This window comes from Saccostrea cucullata, unplaced genomic scaffold (assembly GCF_032062105.1).
Source record: "Saccostrea cucullata isolate Sc308-1 unplaced genomic scaffold, CSIRO_AGI_Scuc_v1 ctg461, whole genome shotgun sequence".
In the NCBI taxonomy this organism is placed as follows: Eukaryota; Metazoa; Mollusca; class Bivalvia; order Ostreida; family Ostreidae; genus Saccostrea; species Saccostrea cuccullata.
This window is the reverse complement of record NW_026927825.1, coordinates 911-19,716: the sequence shown is the minus strand read 5'-3', so window position 1 is coordinate 19,716 and position 18,806 is coordinate 911. Positions and strand designations below refer to the sequence as shown.

General features: G+C 33.5%; 2 protein-coding genes across 2 annotated transcripts; one reads left to right on the top strand and one right to left on the bottom strand.

Moving 5' to 3' along the window:
- Nucleotides 1–11,976: 11,976 nt before the first annotated feature.
- On the bottom strand, nt 11,977–14,480 carry LOC134275575 (uncharacterized). The gene is made up of 5 exons (XM_062757843.1): nt 14,342–14,480; nt 13,876–14,097; nt 13,425–13,542; nt 12,818–12,907; nt 11,977–12,517 (listed from the first exon to the last, which is right to left on the bottom strand). The coding sequence occupies exons 2-5, from the start codon at nt 14,089–14,091 to the stop codon at nt 12,357–12,359; spliced, it is 585 nt and encodes a 194-aa protein (XP_062613827.1). The 5' UTR covers nt 14,092–14,097; nt 14,342–14,480; the 3' UTR covers nt 11,977–12,356.
- On the top strand, nt 14,340–18,395 carry LOC134275576 (thioredoxin domain-containing protein 17-like). The gene is made up of 4 exons (XM_062757844.1): nt 14,340–14,550; nt 14,950–15,031; nt 17,904–17,985; nt 18,310–18,395. Exons 1-4 carry the CDS (start codon nt 14,412–14,414, stop codon nt 18,376–18,378), a joined length of 372 nt encoding a protein of 123 aa, XP_062613828.1. The 5' UTR covers nt 14,340–14,411; the 3' UTR covers nt 18,379–18,395.
- The last annotated feature ends 411 nt before the right edge of the window (nt 18,396–18,806 follow it).

The following is an 18,806-nucleotide window of genomic DNA, read 5'->3' as shown; positions in this document are numbered from 1 at the left end:
CATTTCATGTAAAAAGAAAAAAAAAAATAATCTTTTAAATTAAAAATAAGCATAACATGAATGGCAACAATACTTTTTTTATTCTTGGTGACAAGGAAAGAGAAGGATCTTGACATGACCTTGACCATTCAATGAAACGGTCAAATATAATTTAATTGATGTCATCACTTAAGAGAATCTGTAAAAATTTTATTAATTTTTTAATATGATAAACACAAGAGTCATCCCTCCTTAAAAGATTAAAACTATTACACGTATACATTTCATTTTTAAGCCTCTGGCGCAGCTATATAAAAGAGGCGGGACCTAATTTATACGGATAAAGAAAGTACCTACCTATACAGTGTGTTGTTAATTTAAGAAAACGTCGTCGATATATGCGAAAGGCCACAGCAAGTATTTTCTTCTTGTCATGTATAAGATTTTGAATAATTTCTGCTTGTTTATGTGAATACAAAAATAGGTCTGCTAATAATGGGGCCCATTTGATACCCACGGGAAATCCGACAAATTGTTAGAAGACGAACTCCAAAAACTACAAAGATTTTGTCAATCAGAAACTCGGAACTCGAGTATATACTTAGTATCTTTTTAATATAAACATTTTTTTTACAGCAGACTACTTGTGTGTACAATCATGGTGTTCTTTTTCTTTTAAATTATTTTTATTATTTAACCAAGTTTATTTTGCAAATGACCAATGACAAGGTCAGTAAATTTACAAGTTCCATATCTATTGAAAACTAGAGGTACTGTGAGCAATGAGCTCACTAAATGATACCCCCCGCCTCCCATAATGTCGATGTGTTGCTATATATTGTTTTACGGTAATGTGTAAAGAGGAATAACTCGTCCTATCAAATGTTATCCAGAAGCTTCTATTATGTGACGTCATAGGTAAACAAAAAATGGCAATGTCCATGTTTTGCTCTGGGAAACCTAAAATACGTGTCGAATAAAAAAGTAAAATAGGAGGTGCACGATGGCAATATGTAATAAAGATTCTGTGAAAGTTTCATTAAATTTCACTCAGTAGTATATGAAGTTGCGGAAAAGAAAAAGCGTAACAGACACGGACGGACGTACAGTACGGAAATCCCGATCACTATATACCCTCCCGCTTTTCAAGCGGGGGGTATAAAAACAACAACTGTAACTGATGTCAGAAAGCCTGAACTTTAATTTATCCTGGGTAAGGGTCGTATAATGCTTGAACCTTCTCCTTCACTGCTGTTAATATTATAGTTTAAATACTTGTAACTAAGTGAAGAAAGTTTTGTTTTTGTTTTTGTGTTTTTTTTTAATACATTTACTAGATTTTGTTTGAAAGGGGGTTTTGTGAAGTTTTGGAATCTAGTATAGGTATGGTATTTAAAAATTCAGTTTATGTTTTAAAAAAAATTAAGATGGACTACCACTTGAATTAAAACATGTAAACCCAGTTTCTCCAAAATACATCAAAATGCCCACACACAATAAAATATGGAAATAAGGAACAATATTCAGCCTCAAAGTTTATTCAAAAAAACAAATCGGGAGCGGGAAGAGCAAAAAATTCAGGACCTCCAAAACAGTACAGATGGGACCAAGTGCCGTGGAGTATTGGAGTAAGCATTCTCTGCCGACAGGTCGGCCGGTCGACCGGCCAAATGCTCCTTATCAAGATCATATTAAAATAGTATGAAAATTTTCTGTCAGCATTTGACCTTTAGAATAATTGCATTAATTGCTGACATGGTCATCGACATAGAACTTGCGAAATGATGACTTCAAACGAGAGACTTAAAAGCTCAAATACAATGTTGTTACCCGCTTTAACTTAGAGCAGATTTCAAAACCCCTAAAGGATTGCATTGTTTGTGACGAGCTGACGCTTTGCTTGTCGAGAACTTTAAATTCTACGTCACATTCTCGCCACATCAAAGAAAGTAACCGAGATCGCGTCTCTCCCACGCTAAAGTCGGTCAGCTGCAACATACAGCTTGTTTTTCGGGGTTCAAAGAATCAGGAGTAGACAGTCCCGATGTTGTTTTCTTGAATGTAACCTGCACAGTTAAAAGGTTTTTTTTTAACCTTGAATTTTAAAAAAGGTTTTTTAAACCTTGAATTTAAAAATTAAAGATTTTTTCACTCCATTACGAATATTTAAATTGGTCGATTATTTTATTCTGTTATAGCGAAATTTACTTTTTTTCATATTTGCGTACAAGTAAAAAAGTCGAGTAGTGCATGATTCATTGATCATTGGGTTTATTAGTTACGCGTATCAGCCCAAGTCATGCATGCTGAGATTGTTGCAATTTGGTACAAAATATACTTGTGAAAAATGGAGACCCTCTTTATGCGTATATTCGAGAGAAAAGATAAAGAGGGAAGGCCGGGAAGACGTGTCCATTTACCTTCAAATTTTATCGATCGAAGTTCAATTTATTTTTAAGTTTTAACGAATGTTGTATGTACAGGGTAATTATTACCAAATGACAGAAAATATCTATCATTGGCGTCGGAAGCAAATTAAAGAGGGAGGCTAAGGGTAAGAAAATTTTTTTAGACCTCCCAAAAAAACCCGAGAAGCAGAAAAAACAAACAAAATAAAAAAAAAACAAAAAAAAAAACAAAAAAAACAAGGGATCTGTATTTTCCAAACACGAAAATCATATTTGTGCGTATACATATACTTATGCAGCAATGTTCAATGTCTATACTAAGTCTAACTTATGAAAAAAGGGGGTAGGGGTAAGCCCCCCCCCCCCCCCCCCGGTTCCGACGCCTATGTCTTTAAAGCCAAAATCTTATTACACATGCATTTTCTGATTCATAGAGATGGACATGGTAGATTTTGAAAACAAATAGACTGTTCTCGAAAAAAAAAATAAATACTAGTAATCTATCCTCGACTAGCAAGAAAATAAATAAGCTGTCCTTGGATAGTACTCCCAACCCCCAATCCCCACTCGAAACGGAGTTTTTCTTTATCCTTGGCTTGTCGAACTTTTTTTCAAATGCAAAAAAAGTTATCCGTCCCTGACTTACATGATGATATGAAAAAAATCTGAAACGAATTTCACCAACCCCTCTCCTGGGCGCCCCATTACTCACACAGTGTATGTACATTCATTTTCAGAAGGTACATGTACATGTATATATATTATATACATGTAGGCAGCTGCTGTAACAATGAACAATCGTCTCTAACTCCTTTTTTTCTTTCACTTTTCCAACTTATCTCATGTAATAATTGACTTTTTAAAACCACCATTTATTCCAGATACTTAATTTAATTATTTCAAAGTGGATTGAAGAAATACTTAGTAGATGGAAAGGAAAATCCGAAAACGACTCAAAAATGTAGAATAATGGTTATCATCATTATAAATAGAAAATTTCAAAGAACTCAAAATTAAGAATTGGGCAGGGAAGAGGTTTTTCCTCTCATATTTGTCAATATTTTTGCGATATATGTATTTGAAGGGAAAAACCGAATAGGATTTAAACGAGAGCATACTCCCTCCCCCTCACAATTTTGTCGCCAATTACTTGAGTCTGTGCTGTATGTAACACTACAAAGTTAATGATATCAATTGGTCTTTATTATCTCACCTGTGCTGAAAGCTCAAGTGACCTTTATGATCACATTTTGCCCGACGTTGTCTGTTTATCCGTCTTTAAATTTTTCACATTTTCGAGTTCTTCTCTAGAACCACTGGGCCAATGTTATCCAAACTTGCCACAAGGCATTTTTTGGTAAACGGTATTCAAGTTTGTTCAAATGAAGGGCGACTTCTTAGAGGAGATAATTCAGCAAATGTGAAAATTTGCAATTGATGACATGTTTTAAAAATCCTCTCAAGAAACACAGTGCCAAGAATGATGAAACTTATGGGAGAAAATTTCAAGAAGTGTAGATCAAAGTTTGTTCACATAAACTCCCATCCCCTTTAAAGGTAGATTGGGACCACTTAAGCATTTAAACTTTCAATACGGAGCTGATTTCTGCTATTTTCTTAGCCACCGTGCTCAGGTAAGAGATGTAGTCCATGGGTGTCTTGTAGTTCCACTGCGTTAGTACAATATAAATATTCATTGATTCGCATAATTATTAAAAGTTGTCATAGCATCCCTTGCTGAAATCGCACCTGTTTTTCATTTCCCCCCCCCCCCCCCCCCCGTATATGGAGGACATGTTGCTGTTTGCAAAAACTCTGCGTACGTAGTGCTTGGTATGGTGTTCCCTGTGATTGGTATTTACATATTTTTGTCCTTACAGAAATCTCAGTTTTATAAAGGATTGCGAAAATGTGCTTTTGAGTACTTTTCTACATAAAGCACAGTATTTAAAAATTCTGCAGCAGTGCATGTATGTCGTATATGAGCAATCATAATGGATTTAATGTGTGCTAACTGATAATTAAAAAATCAAAGTGCAAAATTAATGAAAATACCTGATCATATTTCAAACATCACTGATGCAACAGAGTAAAATACATATATGCAGCCACTGAAACGTTTCCTGGAGAGAGAGAGAGAGAGAGAGAGAGAGAGAGAGAGAGAGAGAGAGCTATTATACTGTGTATTTTTTAAGCAAAACTATGCACTCGTTCTAATTTAGTATTTTGACATAATTATTGACAATTGTGAATAGGCATACTTCCCTTCTTGACAGAAATGTTCCTTTATGTATGGATATTATACGGTTGTTTGGGGTATACATGTAAAAAAAAAAATCTATGTATACTTAGTTCTCAAGTCTTTCACTTCATGGTTTGATACATAAACGGAATATTTCTCTTTTCCACAGAAAAATCATTTCACATCAACAGTACTAGTAATTTGAAAAATACTACACAATCCAAGAATGATCAGGACGAACTACTTAAAATCTAGCAATTTAAGGTAATTACCCATACCACGTGAAATAACGCTGTATGACGTTATTCTCGTCAGTGACGTTATACCAATTTTGCATGGTTCAGTTTTTCAAAGGAGGGGTCTAAGGTCACTTTTAGTACGATTCACTGTTATCTTTGGACTTTCAGTAAGGCGGGATATTCTTGATGTTTTATAATTATTAGCCTCTAAAATTTACACAGCTTTCATTCATTGTTGAAATATACGTGGCTGGGATAGAAATTCGGGCAAATGTCAAAGAGCAATTTCCAATAACAGGATAACATATAAGAAAGAAGTAAAGGATTACCGGTAAGTTGTCTAATGATTGTCAACAACGATTAAAAGTACCTGATGTTATTAATTTTTTAACCAATGAAATCTATTTGCCATTTGAAAGAGAAAGACACTAGTGCCGAGAATACTATGTCTTACTAAAAGTCCAAGGATGAGAGAGAATAATTGTACTGTTTGGTTTAGTATGTACATTTAATAACTCTGCAATGTCCATGGGAACACACACACTCACAACTAGATCCGCCATGAAAATTTCAATCAAGAAGCATCCTATAGAAATTATACTATGGAAATGAGAAAAAAAAATATAAGTGCTGAAAAAAATTGAACGTGTTCTTATTTTACCAATTAAATGACATAGTTTTAGTAATGATGCTCAATGCCATTCTAGCCATCAACTATGGAGCTTGGTGTTAAGAATTTATTAAACGAATTTGAGTTATGTACGGAAAACCTCGATCATTCCGTGGCCCTAGCTTAAGAATGGGATCTCTGCCTTCCAAGGACAGGATCGCCTATAAGCACGGTGTTTTAAACAAACAAACATTACAAAGTGGAAACACTGAACATATTCATCTCTGCTTACATAGATTTTATCTATTTGTATATGGATAAAAACATGATAAACAACGTTGCACCTTACTTTAGGCCCGATCATTTCCTGTGATCAGAAGGCAGACGTTAAAAAGATGTGGCAAAACAAACCACTTATTTGTATCTATGAATAGGGAAAAATGTATTACATAGACACAAAAAGTAGTAAAACGTGCCACTTCTCTTAATTTTTAATCAAATAAATCGCATCCAAACGACCAATGTTGAAACTGAAAGCATTTTCTTCTTTTACTTCCGTCATAACGTCACACATGCGCATGAACGGTTTATAGAATATTTCGAAGATTGAACCCGATTACTATTATGCTTGTGAATCGTGAAAACGAATTTTTGGCCGTCTATGCATTAAATATTCAACTTATGATTTAAACCATACTTATTACTGTTCTATTATCGATAGTTTTAAATATTTAAAGCGATTTTTACACCCAAATCCTAAAAGTATAGATGTTAAAAAGATTTTTCAAATAATCATTTTTCAGCAAATTTGGTTTAAAAATGCGAATTTTTCTTGTTTGATGCCCGCTGCCCCACTTAATTTTTATGCCATATAAGGGAGAGACTGATGGAAAATAACGTGTTAATTTTAAAAAGAAATCTGTAGTTAAAATATCAAACAGCAATTTATTTTTACTAGTAATGACGTTTATAATTTTGAGCTAAATATGTTTAAATCGCCCTAGAAAGTAATATTGAGTGGATCAGCAGATTAAAAAAAAATAATTAAACCGTTAAACAAGCATATTTTCTCTATAATTCATATGTTAAAAATTTTCTTTTGCTTTTAATATTAGAAAGCTAGCATAAATATCTTAATTACTGCATTTCCGTAATTTCACAAGACTATGTCTATTTTTAGTAACAATCCTTTCAAAAGGAGGCCCGGTTGATCCCAAAATTTACACAGATCTGGAAAGGACAAATACTTAGTTAAGATTCTGAGAAGTTTCAAAAAAATCTGTAGGTCCGTTATTTTTTTAGCATGGTATGGATCTTTACCTTAAATTGATCATGTACATCATTTTATATCGCATGTATACAGTGCCATATACACAAATGGTAAATGCTATAAAATTAAATTTTCACGGCCTTTAATTTATCATGGACTCTAAAAATGCACATTGTATAAATAATGCTCTTTTTAACTGTTTAATAAGATTTATGTTTTCTGTCCCCTTTTGTAAACCCGTTAAACGTCGGCGATGTGTATTGCAGTTGACCGACTTTAGCGTGGGAGAGACGCTATCTCGGCTACCTACTTTGATGTGGCGAGAATGTGACGTAGAATTTAAAGTTCTCGACAAGCAAAGCGTCAGCTCGTCACAAACAATGCAATCCTTTAGGGGTTTTGAAACCTGCTCTAAAACTGCACAGGTCACTGTATTCCCCATACAACTTGCAAAATGATATCCTTTTTGTCAACTTGTATTAGTAGTTTGCCTCGTTTTAGAAAGTGTTCGTACGTACATAGAACCATAAACCACATATTCAGGTGATATTATATTGCTACATAAGTAATTAAAGGTACATGTCGGTGACGATTTAAGATTGAAATTCTGATATATACAAGAAGTGACTGTCCATGAATGGCATCTCTAAATTGACGTGCGATCCACCAGAAAAAGAAATTATTAAAATGCTTCGTAATCCAATCCAATATACTTTCAAATTTTTCATTTAATTTGCATAGAGGATATCGATTTGAAGAATGTTAAAATTTGATCATGAGTTTCTTTTATCGTTTAAATATATTGACTTTTAAAGTTGGGTTGAAGTTTAATTCTATTGTATAACTTTATTACTGTTTATAATATCATGAAAAAACCCTCTGAGGTCAATTTTGAAACAGAATATTATGTCAAAAGTCGAAAACGTTGATACCCCGAAAAGTGAGGAGGAGTATTTGAGAAAACGGAGCACTCTCATGGGCTGCTTTAAACGGTCAGAGGTAGGTTGATATTTGCTCTCTTCCCTGCAATACAATTTTCTGATGTAAGACGTCTAAACATATGAAAAAAATTCAGGTTTACACACCGTGATGGTGTTTTCCTCGGCTCGGTGCCGCCACCCTGAGTCCCGCACAACTGCCACCCCGAATGCACCGTTCTAACCGGTGACATGTGCAGCTCTTTTTGGCATTTCTTTTGGCATTGCCTAAGATTCTGAGCTATCCATCCATTCACCATCTTCCTGGATCCTGATTAGTTGAAAATAAACAACATGAACATAACAATGGTTAACTAGGGTTAAGCAGGATACTTGACAAACCGCCGTGCAATCAAATTGCAGTAGGCGGAGCTAACATCTGTACTTCTCCATATAGTCTACATGTATTTATAGCCAAATTCCAAGAAATCTAATTATAGCTTTTCAACTCTCTACAGCCCCTCAAACAGACAAGTCACAAGACACGCCCCTACCCCAAAAAAGAGGTACATTTATTCGTTCACGTTAACCTGTACTACGTCATTTTAGCAGACACCTACATAATATATAATAGTAATACACATGATTCGGGGACTATGGATCTAAAGTTTATTTTTGAAGAAATAAAATATAGTGCAAACTTAAAATCTATTTATATTTATAACAAGCAAATTCAAAGAGTTATGGTCCCCCGCTTTCGGTGTCTTTGTGGGTGAGGTGTCAAATATGAACGCCCTATCATATGTCATTTAGAAATTATCACCAAAGTTGATTTTTTTTTTAAAATAAGGCCAATCGTGAAGGTCAAGGTCAAGGAGTCAGTAATCATAGCATGCTCGGAAATATCTTGTCATAGGTAATGCACATGTCATATATGAAAGTCCTATCTCTTCTCAATCAAAAGTTAAAAGGAACAAGATGCGTTTGTGAAACACTGATGACCCCGTATGGCAACAAAGCGAAGATTAAACTTTTCTTGAATGCAAATTGAATATATTGGTACCCAAATTAAAAAAAAAAATAGGTCAAACTCCAAGGTCAAGGTAAAAGGGTAAAAGTTCTTGGTATCTTGGATTTCTTATGTGAAGTATGAAAGCCCTAGCCTTAACGGTTCAAAAGTTGTGGCCAAGGTTAAAGTTTTTAAAAAGTAGGTCAAACTCCAAGGTAAAGATCAAAGGGTCAAAGTTGTTGATATCCAATAGAAGGTCCTGTCACAAGGAATAAATATGTGAAGTATGAAAGCCCTAACCCTTTCGAAAGTTATGGTCAAGTTTTTTAAATGTAAGTCAAACTCAAAGGTCAAGGTCAGAAGGTCAAATATCTTGTTATCCAATGAAAGGTCTTGTCACATGGAATATGTGAAGTACGAAAGCCCTAGCCCATACCGTTCAAAAGTTATGACCAAGGTTAAAGTTTTTAAAAAGTAGGTCAAACTCCAAGGTCAAGGTCAAAGGGTCTAAGTGCTTGATATCCAATGAAAGGTCTTGTCACAAGGATTAAATATGTGAAGTAAGAAAGCCATAGTCCTTACCGTTTTAAAGTTATGGCCAAGGTTAAAGTTTTTTCATAAGTATGGAAATCTCCAAGGTCAAGGTAAAAAGGTCAAAGTTGTTGGCATCCCATGAAAGGTCTTGCCACAAAAAATACATGTGTGAAATATAAAAGTCCTAGTATCTACCGTTCAAAAGTTATGGCCAAAGTAAAAGTTTAAAATATGTGTGTAAAAGTGTGTGTAAAAGTCAAACTCCAAGGTCAAGGTCAAATTTGTGGTAGCTAAAGAAAGGTCTTGTCACAAGGAATACACATGTGAAATAGGAAAGTCATAGCTCCAATAAATCAAAAGTTATGGGCAAGTTAAAGTTTTTGTGACGGACGGACAGACAGACAGACAGACAGCTAGACTGACTGACAGACAGACGTCCCTTCACTTTCGCGAAAGCGGGGGACAACTAAACGTATTTCGTGTTGAAATGCTTCATTTCAATCATTTGATTTAACTCCGCCTATCAACCTATCGGCTTTGAAAAGGTTGTCCAATAAGCTAGGACATTTTAAATGCACACGGACACAGTTTCAACTGATTTTTTTTTAAAAACCAATTTAACTGTCAACAATTCCTAACTAAGGTAATTCTAATGATCAGCAAAAATTTGAACATCATTTGTTGATTTACAAAGGAGATACAGAACTTAATATTCTTCATAAAGTAAACAAGGCTCGTTTCGCGAAAGCGAGGGGACATTAAATCTCATTCGTCTGTCCGTCTGTCCGTCTAGCTGTCCGTCAGTCTGTCTAGCTGTTCGTCCTTCACAAAAACTTTAACCTTGTCCATAACTTTTGATTTAGAGGAGCTATGACTTTCATATTTCACATGTGTATTCCTTGTGACAAGACCTTTCTTTAGCTACCACCAAATTTGACTTTTGACCTTGACCTTGGAGTTTCACCCACTTTTACACAAAAATTCCAAACTTTTACTTTGGCCATAACTTTTGAATGGTGGGTACTAAGACTTTCATATTTCACATAAGTATTCTTTGTGGCAGGACCTTTTATTAAATACTAACAACTTTGACCTTTCGACCTTGACCTTGGACATTTACGTACTTATGAAAAAAATTTAACCTTGACGATAACTTTTGAACGGTAAGGGCTAAGGCTTTCGTATTATACATATGTAATCCTTGTTAGAAGACCTTTCATTGGATACCAAGAACTTTGACCCTCTGACCTTGACCTTGGAGTTTTAACTACTTTTTTAAAACTTTAACCGTGGTCACAACTTTTGAACGGTAGATACTAGGACTTTCATCTTTCACAAATGTATTCTTTGTGGCAAGACCTTTCATGGGATGCCAACAACTTTGACCTTTTGACCTTGACCTTGGACATTTACGTACTTATGAAAAAACTTTAACCTTGACCATAACTTTTGAATGGTAAGGGCTAGGGCTTTTATACTTCACATATGTAATCCTTGTGAAAAGACCTTTTTATTGAATACCAAGAACTTTAACCCTTTGGCCTTCACTTTCGTCAACTTTTAAAAACTTTTAAAAACCTTTAAAAACTTTTTAAAAACTTTAAATTTTTTCATAACTTGATACAATATCAAGCTTTTTGTTTGATACACATATGCATTACTTATGACAAAAAAATTGATCTCTTTTGATGCGTACCAACAACATGCATTTGGTTTTTGTAGAATTTAGAACCATTTGATTTTGAGAACACCATTTTTCTATAAAAGCTATATCCGTTGATAATGTATCTACAGTAGTTTGACAAGTAATCCTTGTGAGAAGACCTTTTATTGAATACCAAGAACTTTAACCCTTTGGCCTTCACCTTGGTCAACTTTTAAAAACTTTTAAAAACCTTTAAAAACTTTTTTTAAAACCTTTAACCTTGGCCATAACTTTTAAACGGTTAGGGTTAGGGATTTCAATCTTCACATATGTATTATTTGTGACAAGACCTTTCTTAAGAAACCAACAACTCAGATCCTTTCACCTTGGAGATTGACTTACCTTTCAAAAATTTATCCTCGACTATAACTTTTGAACAGGTGGTTCATATTTAGCACAATTTTGTATTTCAAATCGTATTTCTTGTGACAAAAAACCTACTTTGGGTAATAATATATTTAATTTGCATTTGATAAAAACTTTAAGAGATATTGCCATTCGCAAATCAGTGTTTCAAGAACACATCTTGTTTTAGACTTTTATATTGAAAAAATTTGGCTTTCATATATGACATGTGCATTACCATGTGACAAAAACATTCCGGCATATATTTCTTACCCCTGTAAACAAAAACATTCACGATTGACCTTATATTTAAAAAAAATCAAGTTCAATGATAATTTCTAAATAAATGACATATCATAATTTTTGATGATCATTATAGAAAAAATATCTGAGTTAAATATTTGTAAACATAAAAAATGGAAAAATAAATTCTAAAATTTTAAGCTGAAACTGTGTCCATGTCCCTTTCACGCTGATTGGAATGAAGAGCAAAGAAAATCAGTTACTAGTAACTGAAATCTATACTACAAGTATTTAAAGCCGTTGTTGTTTTTATTGTTAGGTTACCATAAACATCTTTTCTAGTAATATATCAAAATATGAAACAGATGTGTCATTCTCGGTTGTATTTTTATATGACGTACACCATGATATTTGACGCATATTATGTTCATTCAGAGGCTTTATTTTTTTAAAGCGAAAAACAAATTTTGTTATCACACAGAATATTTTTCACAGATGTTTTATAAATCATAAATATCAATGTGTAAACTTCGTTAAATGCCATTATTTAATTATCGTAAATATCGATAATACAATTCAAGCTTGGCATGTTTTTAACGTGTGCAATTTTTTTCAAGGACACAAACTTAATAGATCTTGACCTTTTTTAATATAATCATCTAGATAATGTACGATACGTGTAATGGCGAGTTGGTGTTGTACATCTGTGTGGTAGTCACCCCTCGCTTTCAGTGCTCAGTACCGCTGGCTGGCGGAAATACGCAGACATGCAAAGACTTAAGTTCGTAATCTGAATTGTTTTTCATATGAATAATGAAGTCAACATAAAAACTGGAGATAAAATACTCGTCACGTTTAAGACTTCCGTAATTCGGAATTAAGTAATTTTCCAAAAACAGCGTTGTAAGGGTGTGCGAATTTGGTTGCCTCCCCTTTCTGGTCCACCATATGTCTGTTTTCATTGGCCCACTTAAATAGGCTCCCCTCCATGTTGTAAAAAGACAAATGGTCATTTCCTAGAGATGAGAATATTAAAATTCCTGTTATTTAGAAGAATGATAAAAAAAAATCAAACCTTTTCAGTCCACCACCCCCCTCCCCACCCCATCCAAAAAAGGATATTTATCCTATAAATTTTTTTGACCGCTAAATAAATAAAGTTTATATCATAATAGAATAAATTTCAATAATGTGAACTAGTGTTAAAAAATTTGCTCTTTTTAAACAGCTACGTAATTTCAAAAACACCAGCTTAAATTTATCATTTTGCCTTATCTATAAGATGTGTAAATTGTAGGTTTGGTTATTGCCATTACCTGTTGATTTACTGACGTGATCCTGCAATTTCTGGGCGACTAACGCTGACCGATACCCAACAGAACAGTAACAAATCACATCCAAGGACTCTGTTAAAAGAAAGTTCCAATAAACATTGTTGTTTTATAGTGGTTTCCTTTATTTCAAACCACATTGATACATAGAGTCAACACATGAATGGAAGTAACTGATGTCACTAGTACATGTATAATTGATAATACGTCAATGATATATCGAAGTGTTCAGCTGAAGGCCATAGCAAGTGTTTTAAATTTCTTTTTCTCGTGTAGAAAATTTTGAAAAAAAAATCTGCTTCATATGAATACAAAAAACGGGCTGTTGATAACGGGCCGCAATTGGTACCCATGGGAATTACAACAGAATGTTGAAAGACCTGACCTCATGCAAAAAAATACGCTCGTACATACTAATACTAGATATTGTCAATCAGAAACTCAAGCTTACATTTAATATTAACTTCAGAGTACTATGTGTACAATCAGAATGTTTTTTAACAAATGACCAATGACAAGATAAGTATACTTATCATAGACCTGCAACACGTAAATATTATATTATTGAGTAAGCAGTTTTATATATTGTTACCATTTGTTGTTTTATCGATGTCTGCAGCCTGGAGGATCTCATCTGGGGACGAGTCATAGTTTATACGGACAGCGCCATCTATGTGACTGATGTTATACTCATCTTCAGCTCTACAATCCTATCATAATATATTTAAGCCTTTTATCAACTGTTATGTAAAATATTTTATCTATCAATCGGCTACTATTACGTTAAATTTGTTAAAATGAAGGGAAACTAGATTGCTTATCTGTATAAAAATATATACATGTAGTACGAGTATATGAGTGTTTTTATGCCTTCTACGTCGATCGAAAAGAAACTGAGAATTCAAATTCATAACTAAACCTTAAAATATTAAAGGCTACAACTTTATCATACCTACGACAACTATTATCTCAACTTTACTTTTTTTCAAAAACAAAGAACTGTAAGGCTAACTAGCCGTCTAGGTATATATAAATATTTTGACCAGGATTTTGATGTGGTGTTCCTGTGAGTTTTGTGATTCCTGGCGGTCATGGGATTTCTCTTGGGATTCCCGGCTATTCTGAAGTCGTTTATACAGCCACTGAGTACTAACGTTACGTGCACGAGGGAAGCGTTTACTTATGGAAGCTATAGTCAGTCTCATCCCGACCCCCGGCTTTGACGACTCATCTGCTTCCTCCTTCAAAGAATCAGCCATGCCAATCTAATAAAACATTTAAATAATTGATTTTTTTATTCTTATAGATTATTAATTATGAAAATCTTTGAGCCAGATCACATTTACAATAAAAGCATGTTATTTATTAAATTTTCAGCAACAATTATTTTTCAATCCATACATTGCACACACTTCAAATTTTGTTTAAAAATAATTAACCCTTTTAAAATATTTTTCCGGAATGGTAGTTTCCATCGTGTTCATTTCGCATTTCGAATAGATAACACACCCACCTACTTTCTCTTTCACTTGTACCAGGTTTACCAGGACAGCTACTGTCTCTTCAAGTTCCCCGCAAAATGGTTAAAGAAATTCACGTTGAGGGTCTTGAAGCATACAAGAAAGCAGTGAGTGAAAATCAAGGAAAGACGATATTTGCTCTGTTTTCAGGCTCCACAGATGCTGACGGAAATAGTTGGTGTCCAGATTGTGTCACAGGTATGTTTCAAAAGCAAACACGTTTCCTCGCATTGGAAATGTTTTTTTTTCAATTTACTCCATGCATTAAAAAATACACTGGTGTTTCTTTTGTTTTTATGTAATGTAAAGAAATGGAATTCTAAACAGAAAACACTGGATGATTGACATATACATGACCTAGGAAATTATTTTTCTCAACTAAATAGTGACCTGGAATGTATCGACTTGAATGTTCCGAATTATCGATTCGCTTGCATTCACTTGCCACACTAAATATTGATACATTTGAGCAGATATACATGTAACTTTTAATCAGATTATCAGTTTCATTACATTTATTAATTTTATTTATCAAAAAAGAAAAAAATATATTTATTTATATTTCTATAATAACATTATTATTTGTATATTTTCTAGCGGACCCAGTGGTGAAGAGGAATTTAAAACATGCAGGGGACGATGCAGTATTCATCCATTGTGGGGTCGGAGACAGGACTTTGTGAGTTTTCCTTCTTAGAACAATCTTTTTTTGTGTGTGTTTACTTTACGTGTGCAGCTGTTTTTTTTCTTTCGGTTTTTCACAGGTTGCCCGAGTACCGTCCAAATAAAATGTCAAATGAAACAAAACTTAATGTGGGGGGGGTTGTACTTTTGTATTAAAAAATGTAAACCAGACATTTTTGGAATGAAAGATGCCTTCTAGTATTTTATCATACAAAAAAATAAGCAGAATCAGACATGCAGAATGCCAAAGTTTGTAGCTTAAAACATTCATTTTCACTTACCTGAAGGCCAAAATAAAGGGTCAAATAATCCTGGACTGAGTTAACCAGGTGTTATATTACAGTGGACACCCAACATGGCTGTCTAGCAGCAGAAAACGATCATCAGATGATCAAAAAGTTGCAGGGGAAGTGCAAGATGTTACGATGATGATTATTACTCTTTATATTTTAAGATGATTGTTGACTAAGTTGACATATTTTATATCTCAAATAAAGCTTTATTAAAGACTTTAAGTAAAAATTGCATCAGCTGATTGTTTTATACAAAAATCTACACTGCTGCAATTTGAACAAGTCGAATAGGTTGGTTTTGTTACAGGAAAATATGTTTCCAAGGCCTTATAAAAATTATTTTAAAATATTAAACATCATTATTTATTTTGTCCCATATTTGGGCACCAGTCGTCAAGCAAATCATTTCTGGATGGAAATGACGAGGTGACGACGCTACGAACCCTGGTGTGGCTGTTTTTTTTCTCTCGGTTTTTCTTTCGAGTACCATATAGCATATTTTTTAACAAATGTTTATCTGTACAATAATTTCCCATAAATTGATCGGAAATATCAGATGTTGATTACGCATGTTATTATGTTATTATATAAATATTGCATGTAGTTGAGTGTAACATTGAAAATTTTCACCCCAAGAAAACCATTGTCAACCGAGGCGCAGCCGAGGTTGACAGTGCTTGACGACAGGTGATATTCCAAAAAATAGCGACATGCAATATTTATTATATTAATGAATGTTTTATACAAATACATATAACAGTGAACCGTGTGCGCATATATGTATTTGTATAAAACATTCATTAATATAATAAATATTGCATGTAGTTGAGTGTAACATTGAAATGTTGACTGTTGCTACGCTGGAGGGCGTGGCTTCATTATTCAGCGGATAATAGTGTTTTTTAACAAATGTTTCTCGACCAATCAGATTCAACTAATTTACATGAAAGTATGATATTAGCATTTAGCACACGCCAACAATGCGTATTTTAATGTGTGTTACAGCTGGTATTATTTTTCACAGTCACTTAACGTCATATTTTTATCATGTCAAAAATTAATAACCTCCTACCTAGAAAAATCTAGATTTTTTTTAATCACAAGATCAACAAAAACAAAAAAATGACGTCAAATAACTGTGTTGCATTGTTGGTGCTAATTAAAAATTATCAGGCACACGCACCAAAGTAGACCTGTAGAAATACGAATGATCCTCATACAACCAGAAATCACGTAAAATCAAACATTTGTATGTTACACTATTTTCAGGCCTGTGTGTCAGATACTGCCTTCATATGCGGCATCAGGGGTTCAAAATTCCTCAAGCCCGACGTCCCGGACTAACAAATTCCGGATCCGGACTCGGCATTTAGAATTCACCAAAGTCCTGGGACTTGGCTATGTTTCTTGTTTATCTTTTTTTATAAGTTAAAAAAATGATCGTAAAGCTAAAAGTAAAGCAAATTCTCAAATGTGTTAAGTAAAAAGGTGAGTTTGTTGGCGTTAAAATACCCACAAAACAATACGAACGTTTCGATAATACAATCCGTCTTTTTATTTTCCGTTGCGGTTAGACTCTTGCTTTTAGGCAATTTCATGTTTCCTCCTATATAACAAACGGCAATGAGTTTGTTAAATTTCAAAGCATTCTAAGTTCTATTTATTGTAACAGATGGTTTATTCAGTAGTGAGTATTTGTAAAAGTTATTGTAATGTACTAATTATCAGTCTGGTATTATGTTGAAATACTCATGTATGTGTTTATGGAGGTAAAATAAAAATTAAAACATATTTAAATACATATAGTCTTTGTTCATTCAATGCAACAAATGAAAATAAATTACAAGTAACATAAATTTAATGATGTATAGGTAAATATGGACTCTGAAATTTCTTCCTCGGACTTGCCTAAAATTTACTCTTTAAGTCCTGGACTTGACCATGACAAAAAAAATTTTGAACCCCTGGGCATTTTAGAGTAAATCATCTAGAGAAATATCATATTATAAACTGCATTTTCCCCCACCTAGTGATTTCAGTATGAAAGTGTTGGTTTTAGTGGATTAAGCATTTGTTGCTTTACTATGAAACATGACATGGTATTTGAGTTAACCATGTTTTGTAATATACCTACACGAAGGTGCTTTTGAATTCCCCTCCCCTTCCCCCTTTTCCTGCATTATAAACACTGTAAGTCTAGGAATATCAGTACTTTTTTCATGAGTTATTCCTCTAGTACAATATGTTTCATATGAAAATAACAAAAATAAACTTGAAAATAAACACCTAAATATTTTAAACAAAAATTAAACGAGATGCGATTTATGATTTCCTTATGATTATGAAGAGAAGTAAGAATTAATCTATCGATTACATCTACCGCAGTATATTTAAGGTGATGAAGATAAATTTAAAGAGGGACAATATATCAACAGTTTCTCTCCTTATCAACACGACTGTTCTCTTCTTCTTGTACTTAATTACATGAAATATATCCCCCCCCCCAAATCACTACTTTTCTGTAAAAAAAAAAAAGGGGGGGAGAAAAAAAAACAGTTCCTTATTATTTTTCAGTTGGAAAGACCAATCAAACGCCTTCAGAAAAGAACCCGGATTAGAACTAAGGAGTGTCCCTACATTACTGCGGGTTGGACAGGTAAGTTTTAGGAGACGTGTATAATAACACTTGTTTATAATGAAAAGTCAATGACATAAGTATATACTTATATTTTCCAACAAAACAAAGACTTGCACGTAAAAAAGTCATATAAACTATTTCAATTTGTGAACAACTTCCTTGCACGCAAAAAGTCAGATAAACTATTTCAATTTGTGAACAACTTTCGATATCCAAATTTCCGCTTAAAATTGCTCACGAGTAACTCTTCCATAATTTGAGATTTAAAATTCTATCAGAATTTGAACTTTGAAATTATTAAAGTGATTTAATTAATAGATCAATATTTTTTTTTTTACATAGAAACAACGACTGGAAGAAGGCCAATGTGCCAAAGATGACCTTGTCCAAATGTTGTTTTCTGACGAATAAAACTGATTTTACAGCCATCTTTAGTTATCAACCTTATTTATACTATTATATATATAGTTAACATATGGAGCGCCAAATTAATTATATTCAAATAATTTAATTTTTGTTGTAACACGTCATTTGATTGGATAAAAAATTTAGTTTATATCGTATAACATGTTGCCTACGTCAAAATGAGTTACGTCAAAAACGCAATACTCCGCTTGACGTTACTTTTAAAATATGTTCAGTTTGAATTCATTTTTGGAGGAAAATTGTCTACACTGAAATTAAATGATAAGGAATGAAGCTTGTTTTGACCAATATTATACATATAACATAACTTGGGGCAGTTAACCTTTTTATATAAACCGCTTCGATAGCAATCTTTTATTCATTTGAAAGTATCATAGGTACAATTGATTTGAAGATAGGAACACATGCCATTA

Excerpts from the sequence above, each read along its gene's own strand:
- LOC134275575 (XM_062757843.1), bottom strand. The coding sequence starts at position 14,091 with ATGGCTGATTCTTTGAAGGAGGAAGCAGATGAGTCGTCAAAGCCGGGG. Across the intron at positions 13,543-13,875 it reads AACACCACATCAAAATCCTG|GATTGTAGAGCTGAAGATGA; the intron begins GTCAAAATATTT and ends ATATTATGATAG. Across the intron at positions 12,518-12,817 it reads TCACGTCAGTAAATCAACAG|GAAATGACCATTTGTCTTTT; the intron begins GTAATGGCAATA and ends TCTCATCTCTAG.
- LOC134275576 (XM_062757844.1), top strand. The coding sequence starts at position 14,412 with ATGGTTAAAGAAATTCACGTTGAGGGTCTTGAAGCATACAAGAAAGCA. Across the intron at positions 15,032-17,903 it reads GGGGTCGGAGACAGGACTTT|TTGGAAAGACCAATCAAACG; the intron begins GTGAGTTTTCCT and ends ATTATTTTTCAG. Across the intron at positions 17,986-18,309 it reads CATTACTGCGGGTTGGACAG|AAACAACGACTGGAAGAAGG; the intron begins GTAAGTTTTAGG and ends TTTTTTACATAG.